This window comes from Ctenocephalides felis, unplaced genomic scaffold (genome assembly GCF_003426905.1).
Source record: "Ctenocephalides felis isolate EL2017-DRISC unplaced genomic scaffold, ASM342690v1 CF-g0.4_SCAFFOLD_01604, whole genome shotgun sequence".
Taxonomy (NCBI): Eukaryota; Metazoa; Arthropoda; class Insecta; order Siphonaptera; family Pulicidae; genus Ctenocephalides; species Ctenocephalides felis.
Genome location: NW_020537758.1, coordinates 24,971,236 through 24,987,630, shown reverse-complemented (window position 1 = coordinate 24,987,630; position 16,395 = coordinate 24,971,236). Strand labels below are relative to the sequence as shown.

The 16,395-nt window shown below is 29.3% G+C and overlaps 1 protein-coding gene across 1 annotated transcript in view; it reads left to right on the top strand.

The window, feature by feature from the left end:
- LOC113373552 (zinc finger protein with KRAB and SCAN domains 1-like) overlaps positions 1–14,608 on the top strand; it is a 34,544-nt gene extending 19,936 nt beyond the window's left edge. The window contains exons 5-6 of the mRNA XM_026613843.1: positions 9,475–9,625; positions 14,383–14,608. Of these exons, the coding sequence (XP_026469628.1) occupies positions 9,475–9,625; positions 14,383–14,603 (372 nt within the window). The 3' untranslated portion in view covers positions 14,604–14,608. The remainder of the gene's footprint in view (positions 1–9,474; positions 9,626–14,382) is intronic.
- Positions 14,609–16,395: the final 1,787 nt, after the last annotated feature.

Here is a 16,395-nt window from a genome sequence, read left to right as displayed (position 1 = left end):
TATTCCATTTCACTTTCATATTGATTGAAATGAGTATATATATGCGTCATATTCATAAACTTTGTGAAACATATTATTATAAATCAGGTCTATGATCATCTCATAAAAAAACCAAAATTATTTGGTCGAACAGAATATTGAATAATTTGTAATGTGAACTGAAAGTTACTCGGGTCCATCGAGGGTTAACTTCCATATTCATCAATATTTATTTATACCTTGCTGTATTTAACAATAATTTCAATTAAAATTGAATTGATAAAAATCTAGTTCAGTTGTTCTATACCTATACCAGAAAGGACATTAAATTTACATTAATGTGCATAATAAAATTGTTTAATGAAAATTAGTATTTACCGATAATTATAATATTTCTGAAAAATTAGTCTAATGAAAATATCCATAATTAATTAATGCAAACGGAATGTCGGATTAATCGCATTAAACGAAAGCGCTAATTAAAGCGCCATTAATAAATTTGTACCGCTAAAAGCGCATGATGCGCCTGATGAGCCTGACATCGCGTGTTCCATAAAAATATAAATGTTAATATTCATGTGTCACATCTGATTCTTGATTATAATCACATCAGATCGAAATTTGCCAGTGCAAGATAATTAAAACGTGTCCAGGAGAAGAGTGGCGAGCTTTTTCGCAAAGAATCGTTTCAGCGAGATATTTTAATTTCTACTGTCACGAGAATCGTCGTACTTTGAAATTAAGCTGAAAAGCCGACGAACAAATTATTTAACATGGTTCTACATATCACCGTTAATTTAACATAATATATATACACACACACGTATATATATAAATATATATATATATATATATATATATATACAGGGTGTCAAGATCTTAACGACATACCAAACCGGGGCGATAGTATTGCTCCGTCCTGAAAAAATTTGAAAAAGTTATCTCACGTTATTTAGAAATTATGAGTTTTTAAGTGCAACTTAGAGCTTTTGAGAAATTATGAAAATTTCCAGGTTATTGCGGTTAAATTTTATTAATCTTATTTATTTAATCTTTGAAATTGTAACCGTAAATAACATTTTTTGGACCACAGTGAAATAACATCACAATTGCCCTAAGAAGTAAGACTTTTTATTCAACAATAAATTGATTTATTTTAAAATCGGTGAACTTTGAGAGGTTCTACTTAAAAAAAGTACTAAAGTATGTTGGCAAGTTCTTTTATAAGTTTAATAATATTCTTGTTCGTGTAAAATTTGTTAAATTAATTTGTATTACTTATTTCTGCTTCAAAGCGAATGAAAATATTTTCATATAACACATTAATTATTATTTCAAGAAAATCAATTTATCGTTTCCATAATATCAACGAGCTGACTTTTATTCAACATATCACTTCAATTTTGATAGGTAACTATTCACTGATCGATAAAAATTATTATTAGTAATGGAAAACTAATTCATGAAGCACTATACATCAGTTTAGTGCCTAGTGCGTTTTTTGCTTGAAAATATTAGTGATCAATTTATGTGTCTTCCGAATTTCATGCCACATTTTTCTCAAACCCTATCCCTATATCTTTATTATTTTCTAGAAATTTCTCCTACTTACATAACAAGGGTAACCACTTTATGTTTGTCCTTTAATTGTTTTTTAATTGCGTGGAGCACGCTCTCCAAACTGCCCCAAAGGCATTGGCGTACGTATATAAAATGTTCAACATTAACGAAAGTTAAATAAAAATTTATAGCAGGCCTATTTATTTGCTGTACAGGTTTAATATCATTTTAATGATCCTTCATTTTTGTTTTACATGACGAGAAATCGAAAGTACATTATCGTGAAGGCAATGCAGAAATTTACATTATTTTAAAATTACAAATGTAAATTTATTTATTTATTATGCAATTTTTTTATTAATTAGATAGAATCTAATATATAATTATATTAATTTTCTATTTATAAATGTATCAAGAATTTAAAAAAAGTTGATTTAGTATTTCAGTCATTTAAAATCATCAAAGTCGATACCTTATGTTGTTACAAAATACCTGTTAATTGCAAATAAAGTGAGAACTCACCGAATTTGAGCAAAGATCATATTCCTTTTCCCGCTATATAATTTGAAGCAGTTTACAAATTTGAAAGCTCATTACTGACTGTTAAAATAAAATTGCTCAATCCAAAACAGAACTGCATTATTTATCAATATTGGCTTCTTATAGAAATCGTATTCAGCGTATAACCGTTTAATAAGAATATCTCCGACAATAAATTGTCATGTGACATTTCGGATATTAAATTAGCACTATACACACTTTTATCAAAATACTGTCGCCTCGGGCTTCGATAACACGAAATGCACCAAACAAGTTGTCAACAAGATATTTTAAGCGCTTCTTGCTCAGAATTAATAGCTTTTTGAAAATAATAGGAATTGGGCCCAATAAGCCTTGAAAATCACTTAAAAAGTATGACTTATTGATCGAAAATAAGTGTTTATTTAAAAGATACAAAATATTGATATTAACATTGATTCCTTTTCTGGTTAATCAATCTTAACATCAATAATATTGTTTAAGATATTGTAATCAGTGAGTCGATGAGGGTGATTCTCATTACATTCGGGAGCAGCATTAATAATAAAATTGTTACAGTTGCGTGCTTTTTGTTAAAAATCAAGATTTTGTTTTTGGAAGTCATTTGATATCTTCAAGAATTTCAGAAAAAAGAATTTCAAATGCTTTTTCATTTCCGTATCACTATTCAAACTGTTGAGAAAGTATTAAGATTTTAAAATAGTATCCAATGAACACATAGTGGACAAAGTGGTCTTATGTTTTATTTTTTACTTTAAAAGGATTTTACTAAATAATAGTTCCATTCAGGTATCATAAACTAAATAAAAGAACTCAAAGCAAAAAAACTACCAACAAAATTACCCGATAGCGACGTCGTAAGAATTAAGGTGATGGCGGGTTACACTTACTTTGCCATCTGCTTCAGAATAGTATCGTAAAAAATCTACGGTTTACTAGTTTGAGAGATAATAATGGACGATACAGTATGTTTGCAAGATTTGAAACCCCTGAAATGCCATTGAAAATTATTAATCCTCGAATTTTGGTAGCAAAACTGATAAGAATAAAAATAATATTAAGACTGGTTTTATAATGTACGTTAGTTAATAGTTTATAAAAGTTAATATTTTGTTTCTGGGGTTCGAAACCCTCGAAACGCCACTGAAAATGATTATTCCTCGTCGAGCTTTCGGGAGTAGAGTTAATAAAAATGAAAATGAAACTAAATAATGAGAGGGGCAAATTTTGTTAAGAGAGAAGAAGACTTCGTTCCGTATTCCACCTCGGCACGCTTCCTTAATGAACGCTTGTCGCGTGTAATCGATGTCCAGCAATATGTTGTTTCGCGTGCGAACGGCTTATTTTGATTAAGTTTTTGTAATGCCCAGATACGATATTGTTTCGTTACTCTTTTATGATAATAAGAACTAAGAAATTGGTTTCCGATCACGGTAATTATTGTACAACTTTCCAAATGTCGATTTGAAAGCTCTAAGCTCTAAAACAAATCCTTCCTAAGATTGAAATAGACAATGATTCATAGAATTCCAAATTTTATGAACTATTGGTCTTTTTAAGTTGTTGACCTTTCATGTCCACATAAGTAAAAATAATAATAAAAAATCATATTTTCATTATAGTAAAACGTTCAAAATTTTCAGTTACAATTTTGATTCCATTCCACTTTCATATTAATCGAAATGAGCATATGCGAATAAGAAATTACATTAAACTGTTAGTAATTTTGCATAATTTATTCATGGCAGATTATTTAAACATACGTTCGTTCGATTAATTTCGCCAATAATATCGTGTCGAGCATGTCATTTATTATTTCGGCGAAGAATAAAGAAAAATCCATTGAGGAGCTAGTGGGTAAAAATTATCAATAATAGAAGTAATTGAATAAGATAAAAATTAAAAATAAAGAATTAAACTGATTTTGAGATAGGGTCCAAATGGAAAAGATGAAGTATTTTTATTCGAGCAAGTTTATATTATTGTAATAAGTCAACGTTCTACATTAAGAGTCAAAAGTAAGTTTGATTTCCGATTTATTTTAATAATAACTATTACTTGTAACAAGATAGATTACATTATTATTTTGCTGTAAATTGAATATTAGTAGTATTTCCACGTAGACGATTGTTTAAAGTTCCATTTACTTTTCTTCAACTAACTGGTAAATTAACAAAATTATTGTTGATCACAAATTAAATGTCGCTACCGTACCCAGTCTCCCATAATCATGTTAAAAATTATAATTATAAATGAAACGATTGAATACTATTCTAATAATTCTAAACCTTAATGATAATAAATTGTTTTTTTTTTAAAAAAAAAAAGCTTTTTCTTCAAGCTTTTCTTCAAAAATCTGAATCAGAATTATGTCAAAAATATTCAATGATAAAATAATTATTGAATTGCTAAAATGGCTGCAAAATTAAGGGTTGTTGAATTGTTCAATAATTGAACGCAAGATTAAAAATGATTGAATTACTAAAATAGGGGTTGGTGATGAAAAAGTAACAATTTTGATTAGCATATATTCTTAAACGAAAAAAACAAAAAATATGTCCAAAAGTTTGAAGAAAAGTAAGGGCAAACAAGCCTTATCACTTAGGGGTATATGTCTCTACGTCGAACAAAAAAATAAAAAAAATCTAAAAATTAAATATATATATATATATATATATATATATATATATTACTATAACTTATAAGCAGTAAGATATTTTTTATATATTTTATAATTTTAACGTAAGATTTAATGAGAATTTTTTTATCTCCAGCCCACAATTTATTTAAACATTTAAAATCGTTCAATCTACCGTTTAATATCTGAAATTGAACGATAATCACTCCGTTTTGTGGAAGCGGCGCCGAATCCGGCGAATCCGGCGATTCGATTCGGACCAAAATTGTAACAAGCAAAGTCCGGAACCAGTTCATTTCGTCCCGGAGCGTGCCGTTCTCGTTTATTACCGGACATTTACAAGTTCTTATGATATGGTAGCTGCTTTTTACAGAAAATTGCTTATAAAATTAGTGCGAAACACTTTTATATCCCAAAGGCACATTTTCGGCTTTTTAAACAAGATATTCGTTAAGGACGAAGTGGTCGTAAAATTATAAATGCAACGAAAATATTTGGACATGGGCTTTATTTCGCTTGATCGATATTACACTGAGGGTTCACAGATAAATTATCAAATTGCAACTGTAATTAAATTAATTTTATAATATATTATAATATATCTGAAATCATTTTACTGAGAAAATAAAAATTCAAGTTTGTACTGAAAATAGAATTTTTATCAATAGCATTTCTATTGATTTTTTCTACAAATTATATATTATATGTCTTGCATATAAAATATTGTCAGTATATTTCAAATTCATGGTTTTGTTTTTAATTACAATGTTCTACTTACTTAATTTACGTTTTTATCTAATGATTTGTCTAGATTCATGAGATATTACTGAATAAAAAACGTTGAGCTATGATTTACATAGGTATTTATTAGTAATTACGGGTAGCAATCTTACTAAAACTATCGTTGTAGATAGTTGTGAGTATCTAAAATCTTTTTCTATAGTGGGGCTTATATGATTTTAGTTGTCGATGTCTCCACATACAATGGTGACAACGGTTATATAATTTTATTAACTTTAGTAAAAGGGATAATCATTTAGCTAATTAAATTCGGAAATGACTTACTAACCGTTGCAATAGATAAGTTACTATAAAAATTATTTTTTTATTTAGATTTCCAGATATTTGAAATCTACTAGTAATATTTCGAAAAAAATAAAACTTAATATTTTATGTTTAAATTTAATTTCAAACGTTTATGAGTTGCATCAAATTAAGTATGAACAAAATCAAATACTAAGCAAATGTTAAATACCAAATTGAATCAGAGGGTAGAACAAGAGGTTTTCCATTGCCTTTTCACCTGTGCCAAATTTATATATGCAAATATTGTATTTTTTTAGAAAATCACTGAATAATACTTTCGTGTTCGAAGATTTCGAATCCTACAAATATTTTCTATTCTGAATAGCATCCTAGTTTTGCATTATTAATAAAACTGGGTATGCTTAAGGACAGTAATCAGTAAATGCAATTAAAAGAAATCCACGCTATTTTAATTGCTCTCTTGGTACCACCTGACAATCGCTCGACTATCACACGAATTTTGATTCATACCTACATAATTGTATTATATTGCTACCCCTTATAAAATATTTTCATAATTATATGTTAAACTAAACAGGCCACGATTTAATTTTGTACTATGAACAACTTTACACCGTTTTTAAAATGCTAAATCTCTGAAAAACAAGTTGTTAATCAATATTGATTAATTACTGATAAATTTGAAACAAAATAACAATATCAATGATACATTATTCTATGAATAATTAATAAGAAAAAAATTAAAACATAAAATTTTTAACTATCTACTTAAATAACTTATTGAATCATTATTCATTTATAATATGAGTAATTTGAAAGGACAATAACATTTTACAAAAATATTGTGATTATTATTTCAAAAATATAATTATGACTAACACTTGTCATCTGTGATTGCACGAAGAACATGCACTTCAGGTGCAATGTCTTCAAATCAAAACAAAGAAATACGTATGAATGAATTAGCGAATCAAAAAATTAAATTCTTAATATTATACCATTTGATAAATGAAGATTTTTTCATGATATTTGAACAGCAATTGGAACTTAAGGGTTCTATAAATTGTATGATTTTACTCAACTAATTATATCGGTTTTATAGATGATAAATTTGTATTATTACAATTTTTGTAATTGTGATAAATGTTTTATTGGTGCAGCAATGCCGGGTAAAAGCTATATTTACTTGGAAGCCTATTATCATCAATGTTTTCAAGTGATGGATATCAGGCTGCTCGAGGCGTATATCAAACCGTTTGATTCAAATCCCATATCTCTAACACTTACCCATGAGCGAACCAATAAATAGAGTATTACACCATTTAAATTGCTAAATAAAACAGTAAATTTTACTTTTAGTCGATACTTGCAATAAGGATCCTTGCCTGCCTTTAGATCTTTGCGATCCTTGTAGTTTTTTACAGAAATTTCGGTCCGGATCTGTATCTATCCCGATTTAGATTTTGATCAATCCTCATCACTATCAGTAAATTTATAAAATATACTCTGCACAAATGGCGTTTACTCTAGGTCATTGTTTCAATATGACTCAATTAATTAATAATGAAAAGTTTCTAGGTAAAAATAAATATTTTCTTATATATTTTTTGGTAATTAAAAATTCAAATTATTTTCAAATACCAAATATTCCATCCATTTAATCTTCCTATCTGATTTGGCCATGTACAAACATCCGTGTAATCACCTTGTAGCTTCTCATCCGAACACTTGTTCAAACAATCAAACCAACTGTGATCAACGTATGTGTACTCATTGGTGATTGGTGCCGAGTCTTTCATTGGAAGAATCTATTTGGAAGATCTTTTCCATTAGGCGATAATATTGCGTCACACCAAAATGGCTTTTATTCAGTAAATAATATACTATATATAGATAAAGAGCTAGGCAGAGTTTAAATCTGGTATTTAGTATATATGATTCTGATTGTAATTTCCTAAGTTTTCGATTTTTTCTGCCTTTACGATTCTTCCTGCAATTTTGATTGCATCTTGCTCCATGATTATATCCAGCTTCTTGATTATTTCGTAGATTCATTTTCTTGAAGTTCTCGTTTTCTGGAGCTCATCGATTCCCTATAGTTTCTCTTTCTATACTGATCCAAAGTGTCCTCTTTTTGTTATAATATAATGTTTTGGTATAATATAAACGTTTGTGATATAATAATGTCGCTGGCTGTCTGTCTAACAACTAAAAATGGATTTCTCCTTTACTGATTGTCAGTCAATTTGTACAGTTGGTTTGTTACAGAATATTGCGTTGTAATTTAGAGCGCGTAGACCTCATCTTAATGATGATAAATAGGACTACGGATTGTAAACATGTAGACATTCTTTATGAAATATGTTTCTCACAATTTTATTGAGTATTGAGTAAATACGTAACTCATAGTAGCTACAGTCATACGTAATTCATGTAATTACGTTTTAAATGAAAATGAAAAGATTTTTTAAGGAAATGAATTATAATTCAAAATAATAAATGATGTGGGCACCTTTTTATGTTTGAAATTTATTTGGCAAAAAATTTGAAAAATTAATTTATCATTCGGCTATAATCACTAAGTACTGAAGTTTTAGATATATTTCTCCAACATTTAAAATTTTATTACATAAGGCAGTATTTATACATATACTTTCCATATTGTGTTAAGAAGGCTTTAAAGTCTTATTTACCATACATATTTTTATACAAGATTACTTTAAAGGTCTTGAATTATACAACATTTCAATAGCAGATATTGAAAAACAATTTCCATATTTATTATGTGCATTTACGTAATTATTATATTTGGATTATGGAAATTTTGACAATTTATTGAACTTGTATTTGATGACAATTCTAAATTTATAAACGGTCTTTTTCCCAAGAACTGAATAATTCTAGATTGTTTACATATGAATAATTAACCAGATATTTTCATGTCATGGGTGTAAATTTAGTATTGTTATCATTATTTAAACAGTAGAATTATTAATTCTTATGTTTCGATCAAATGCGTTAATCACTAAATAAATATTTCCGTTAATTTTTTTTATTGTTGCCACTTCGAATATAATTCAATTCAATATCAATTCAATTTTCTAGATATTTCATGTTTTTAAATTAAGTACATGATTGAATTTTGAAAATTAGGAAAGATTAAAAGTATAATTCATGCCCAAAAAATATAATAATTTCAACACTTATAGATTCAAAGCAAATAATTTTTCTATCGCATGAAACCTAAAATCAATCATTTGCTTTATATTGAAACATTATGAATAATTGTATAAAATAATTGATAAAAGTAATTTAGTTATAAAATTATAAATATAAATTAATATATTTACAATAATAATTAGCGCTACAGTCTGAATAGTAAAGAATTTTTTTTGAAATTTTGCATAGCAGTGCCCAGATACACCATTTCATTTGGTAATAAAAATTTTATCTTAATTTTTCTAATTAATGGTAATTTTTGGCAAATATCTGGTTAATTATTCATATGTAAACAATCTAGAATTATTCAGTTCTTGTGAAAATGGCTAGTTTTAATATAATTATATACAAATATCTAAAATAACTTTCGTCGTTAATCTCTATAATCATCTTTTGGAATCTCTTAACTGTATATCAATGCTGTACAGGTGTGCATTATAATTTATTTGGTTACATTTGACCTAATTGTTGGAATCTATCCTTGTTTTCAGTGCAAGCAGTGCGGCAAAGCCTTCAAGCGGTCATCAACGCTGAGTACGCACCTGCTCATCCACTCCGACACGAGGCCCTACCCTTGCCAATATTGCGGGAAGAGGTTCCACCAGAAATCAGATATGAAGAAACACACGTACATTCATACAGGTGAGTGAGAAATTGTTTTATTAGCTTTTTAGTAAGTTCGATAGGACCGAAAAATCTTTATATAAGAATATAATAATAATTTAAGAATATGGGTTTTAGATGTTTGGTTGATGTGTAAGTTAAGTCAGATTTTTTATCTGTTTAATATTTGCCCAGAAAGGACAAGAAATACATGTCACAACCGTATCCACAACATTTGTCACAACCGTACCCAACGCATATACTTGAAAACAAATCATCATTATAGCTGAATTATCTAAGCAAACTTATTGCTGGTAAATAACTATTAATGTTCAACTTACAGAAAAATAACAAGCAAAGTGATCTATCTGTATACAATTAATATAGTTATTATTACATGAATTCAAACACGAAAACTTACTTTTGACTCTTTAGAAGCAATTTGGTCATATTAATGCAACACACTAACTAAAAGCAATAATGGAAACTTGTTTGAAGAAGAATACTTCAACTTTCTCTCTCAAAATCAGTATAGTTTAGCTGTTATAATAACTGTCTCTACCGGAAAATGGCACAACTGTCTATTTCAAATATATATCTACTTCAAATATATCAATCTTATAATATTCTTAACTGCAATGAAAGTTTTTCAATTTTTGTGCCTGCCTTAGCTGATATAGGTATAACAGGCAAATCTGTTTTACTTTCAAGAAGTTATTATTATTTATTAGAAGTTATTATTATTTTTTGAGTCTTCAATATCAATTTTTTTAGCAATAACTAAATGAGGTCTCCTTAACAGCTCTGGACTCAACTGCCTTAAATCATATTTTAGTATTTCCAAATGAACCCAAGGATCAGAGAAACATCCAGAACAAATAAAAGTGCAGAACAGCGTTCTGTATGTTTTAAGAACTGTATTCCTAAACCACGATTTTTGCTTGATCCTTCAAATAATCCTTGTAGATCTGCGATTGCATGTTGTTCAAAATCATCATATTGAATCATACCTAAATGAGGTCGCAAAGTTGTGAATGGACAAGGGGCTGTTTTAGGCCGAGCACGAGAAATTGCTTGAAAAAGAGTACTTTTACCAGCATTTGGAAATCCAACAACAACAACTGTATCCAGTATCCTCTACTGCTTCGATGCCCTGGCCTTAAATTCACTATATTTTTTCTTCACGCTTAAGTCGTCCAATAGCCATTTTTAGTAGCCATTACAGTTTAGTTTTATTTGGCAACAAAAGATAATCTTTTTCCAGTTGGGACTGATCCAATTTCCTTCAAACAGTAGAGTTGTTTTATTTCCCACTCCGTGCAGTACTTCTTCATTTGTGACACTGTTGGTCTATGATATCTTATTCATCATCATCTCCAGAATTTTGAAGTAGTTTTACTTGGAGTTTCTAAAGTCAAAGTCTCTAATTCATACACAATGTATCATTTCATAATTATTTTTCGCAAGTTTGTTTGCTCGTAGGTAGCATCCTTGGTGGAATAGACATCCCCCAATTTCTGAGTATAAATATACATATATAATGGTATATGTGAGAGTATTATATTTTATATTAATGTAATAATTTATATTTTTGGCGATCAAAATCCCATCTCATCTGGTCGTCTCAATTGCAGCCTCTTACGGCCGTCGGCCGATATGAATTGGATCGCGCAATTAACGTTTGCACTGTGCCAGAGATTACCGTATGCGAAAATCGTTACGAAACCGGCCGCGGCGTTGATATTTTCGATTTATTACTTTATAAGTGAAGTCTTGTAAAAGATATGGTCGCTGGTGTGTGTCTCATTACTCAAAATATATTACATGTAGACAGTATTCTACATGCGTAACTAAGGGACATTAAATCATTCTTCTTTTTATTGAAACATAATTACCATGATTACAGGCGTTCGCTCTACTTTCAAAATTTAAAGGATCGATTAAATACGTAATAAAGATTTAACAATCGTTTATTGGTCGAATTAATTGACTCTTAATAAGTTTATAACCTATGTTTTTTTGTTAGAGCAGCTATTATAATCTATATGAATTCTATTAGCTGTACTGATGTAAACTTTTAAACTCTTAAAGTAAATGGTGTAATTTTTATTAGTTTTGATCTAATACTGACGATATATATTCGATGAGATTAGCCCTCAAGAAGTTAATTTCACTTATTCACATCTATAATAGCAGGTAAAAGTCTGATAGCATTACTGCTTGATATCAAGCTAGACGAGATGAATATCGAACGAAACCAAAAATCAGTATTTGTCTGACCACTAAGTAATACTAAGTATACAACTTAATAAATTAATTATTTCGTCTATAGTCAGTTTAAATTAATTGGAATGTTTGAATAACACCAACTTCGGTTAGTAAGATCCAAAAGTTAGTAGGAACTTTGGCTAATAGGTGAACATAAAATTTAGCTCTTATGAGCAAGTTACTAAATAATGGTTCGCAAAATTGTCTTTCAAAAGTAATTTTTGAATTTTTACATCAGGCTTGCCAATTTTAAGCATATTTGTTGTCAAATTTTGGCTGAAAGTACATAGTAATTTGTACAATTCCGGTCTCAAACGACTAGGAAAGACTTGGAACTTTGAGAAATTATAAAATTAGCAATTCATATTTTCTGGCAAAAATATGAACTTCTCCTTCGTGAAGTAAATAAAAAGCTTTTCAAGCATCCATCCATTATTAAATACAAGGCAAAGATAGATAATAAATATCAATCCGGCTATACGTAAAAATACTCGTCAACTATAGCGCAATTAGGCAAATACAAAACAAATACCTAATCGCCTACAAAATTCGGTCAAGTCTTGAATATTTAATAACAATACTCCAGAATACCTTTTTATGAAACAGTTACCAGGTAACCGTTATCCTCGTTTGTCGTTTGCGAATAACGTCTTTCAACCCCTTTTGCTGGTGTGAGTGGCGTTACATCGGCCACTTATATTAAACCGAATCGCGTGCCACCGACAATTATAATTAAAAACAGGGTCGACCCGACGCCGGAAAGAGGACGAACGAGGAACGTTGTATAAGGATGCGTCGATATCGCAAACACCAGGTGGTTTGGGCTAAAGGACAGTTTTCTGTTTCTTTAACAAAATCAGTAAACTTTGGTAATGGACACATTTGTAGATCTAGACTCATACATTATTAGTCTGGCTTTACTTAGAGGCTGGTCCATGGTTTTGGAAGCATCAAAATCTATTTACCACTCGTCCCTCCCTTGCTTATTGTTAACAATAATCTTCTCGAGGATATCACGAGATTTTATTCCAAATATTTTCTCAATTCGCTTAAACCTAATGTTCGAATTTTGTTCAATTATTTTTTCATTCATTTCGTTTATATCTTACTAAAAAAATATTGAAGTAAAAGATAATATATTAGGTATAAAAAGTTCCATTATAGAGTGATGAGTTAATGTAATTATCAGGTAGATAAGTACCAATTTTTTTTTACTTTAATAATTTTTTCATATAATATAAACAAAAGGATGAAAAATCGATAAAAAATACGACAAATTAAACTTTTTTTTTATTATTTTGAACTCAGAAATCTTGTAAGCTGTTGGGCTAGTTTGACTTAATACTTCGTCGGTTTCACAAATGGCAACCCAAACAGTTATCTCATCTCTGTGGGATAAATTTTCTTACTACAATTTCTGCAATGGGGCGAATATTTTAATGATGCATAAATACCGGAGGAGCGCTATTTTTACTTGGAAACATATTGCTATCTATATTTCCAAGTAAAAACTGTTGTCACTAACTCACTACTGTTTGATATCAGCTGCTTCAAAAATTGATGACTTAAGTCAAGTGGCGTTTTTCTCTTTAACCTTCGACGATAGTTTTCTGTTAGTAAGGAATTTGCTAGTGAATTTGGAAAACTGATGAGCTTGTTTCTATATTTATGTGCTTCATACATACATCTTTCATGGTAGGTGTATTCGTGTCGAGATGAATCAGCCAGTTCGGGACATATTTTGGTGCTCCCAAGGCAATTTTCAGAAATTTGTTCTGAATTTACTATGTTGGCAAAAATAATTGTGAAATATAGTTAGGTAAAAAATTTACTAGAATGTGTATTCTTGCGTAGTTTTTCATTGTTTTATATATATATTATTTTGGCAATAGTATTTATATTCCGCATTATAATAAATGTACGGATTGAATTACCGGTTTAACGCAATAAGATGTATTACATTTACTTCGCATTTCAAAAGCGCATCTGACGGGTGATTTAGCTCAATCGCTGCCTCGTGCCCTCGGCCAGAGCCACGTGGACGCAAGCCCGCCGGACTCATGCCAGAAATATGCTTTCGCTTACCGAAATTAATTATAAATTGACAAAGAATTTATCTTATAAATGACCAGTATGATAAAACAACTTTATTTGAAGATGAGTTTGATTTGATCATGAGTTCCAGCTGATACTTTAACCCGCGCAGAAACTTGTCCCAACATCTTCATTTTAACAATCACAACAATAAGTAATGGTGTGATTGACTGAATAATTATAATATATTTATTGCTTACGTCATTGTAAATTGTGTATGAATTACGTATAGCAAATAAACAAAATTGATTACAGGTATTGTTTTTGCCATATACATTCATTTTACGTCAGTGAGCACTATATATTAAACATCAATGACAATTGCAAAACTTTAATAATAATATTTACCACATATATGAGAAATTTTGCAATAATGTTAAAAATAGATTTTTAATTTTACTTTGACTGACATTACCTTTTCTGTTTCTTTTCAGGTGAAAAACCCCACAAATGCGTCGTCTGCTCGAAAGCTTTCAGCCAGAGTTCTAATCTCATAACGCACATGCGTAAACACACAGGTTACAAACCTTTTGCCTGCGGGCTTTGTGACAAAGCTTTCCAACGAAAAGTCGACTTAAGAAGACACAGGGAAAGCCAACACCCGGACTGTGGTGTCAATATTCTTGTCAAAGAAGAAGTCACAAGTAGCTGCTAGAAGAAAAACCCAGAAAGTGAAATATTTATATTTATTTATACAAGTTAAGTGTTAGTGATGATCTTGAATGACAATGTGCCTTAGCTTGTTCTAAGTGAAAAAGTGCTCTGAACAAATAGTGTTTTAAGTCTAAAAGACGCCTAAAAGTGCCTCGTTTTAAGCAAAAACTGCCATATGAGGTTTTGTACAAGGGAATAGTATTAAGATTTGCTAAAATTACCAGCTTGTGTTATTAATTTTATGTTTTTATAATTAGGATTTTTTGTATTTAGTATTATTGTATTGGTTTACTTAAATTCGCTTACTAGTCTCAGATTTGTAGTTTTTAAAAGCGATTAAGGTCGTGAATTTAGTGCCATTTTTTATAGTTTTTAAATCAATAGTTTTTAAATTTTGATTGCAAAATAAAGCAAGATATATCACACACTTCAATATATAATATAAAACAATAATATAGTTGTAGATTTCTGATAATTGTACCCATCCAACACTGATAGCAGATGTGTTTTAAGCATACAGGTGTTTAATTATTTCAGTAAAAAAAATTAAATCCAGTGACCCAAAGCTCGTATTTTATTTGAAAAAGTATGATTAAACACGAGACATTTAATTTGTCTAGTCGCGAAAGTCGTTACCCTAAATTATAAGTAATTTAAAATAAAAATGTCGGGGCCATTTAATTTGAAAATGACATACCAATTAAGTATTAAGTACAAAATTAATGATGTATTATATTTGTATAGTTTAGGACAAAAGTGTTAGTTAAGTGTACATTAATTCATAGCTAATTAATTTATTTAATTGATTTGTAATTTTTATAATATTTATTCGATGATCAAATGATTAAAGATGTCATCACCAAAATTAGGCATAAGTATCAAATCATTTTTTAAAAATGATAGATTATTATTTCAAGTATGTAATTTGTAATATTTTTGCACTAAAGGTTTGAATCCAAATATTGGAAATCCCGTACTGTATAAACACTCGTTTTCTAGCAGCTAGTAGACCAAAGAAATTGGAACAGTTTATATGGTCACCACTGTTTGACTATTTAAAAAATTGTAAAAATTTTGTACATTGGTTTTAAAATTTTATTAGGATTTAAATTTATATAATACTGTGTCAGAGAATATACAAAATTTATTAGTAATTTAAAATAGTTTTAAGAAACAAAGTGTCTTGAATTTAGGAAAGAAATATAAATGATTCTTCAGAATATAGTTTGTTATTTTTACCTTACAAAAATCAGACTGTGCTTTGTTTTACAGGATAATTTGCTGGACAAAAACATAGTGAAATGATGTTTTCTGAACATAATCTGAGTAATTTCTTACTGTTCTTATGTTGTTATAAAATCACGACAAACATATAAAGTAGTCTTAGTTGTTTTATGTCTTTATGCCATTTTTTTAATAACTTGGACGTTTGGGTTATTTTTAACGCGAATTCAACGATGGTTGATAAGCTATGAATACAAAATCTGACATTGCTACAATAATATATCTAAAAATGGCAATTTTGACAACAATTTCAAGTATCCCATCTGATTTTACAATTACGAACCACATACTTAACAAGTACGTGCTAATTAAAGCATAATTTGGTACTTGGCAGGTACGTATCAAATCTTACAAAGTAGCATTTAAAAGTATTCCGCTTTTGGGATTGTCGGGACCTGAAACGATGAAAAAACAGTCCATGTGCCTATTGAAAGCGTTTTTTTACGATAGTGATATCATCAACCTGCAATCAAATCGAGATTTCTGATGAAGCAGCCGTCGCGGCGTGA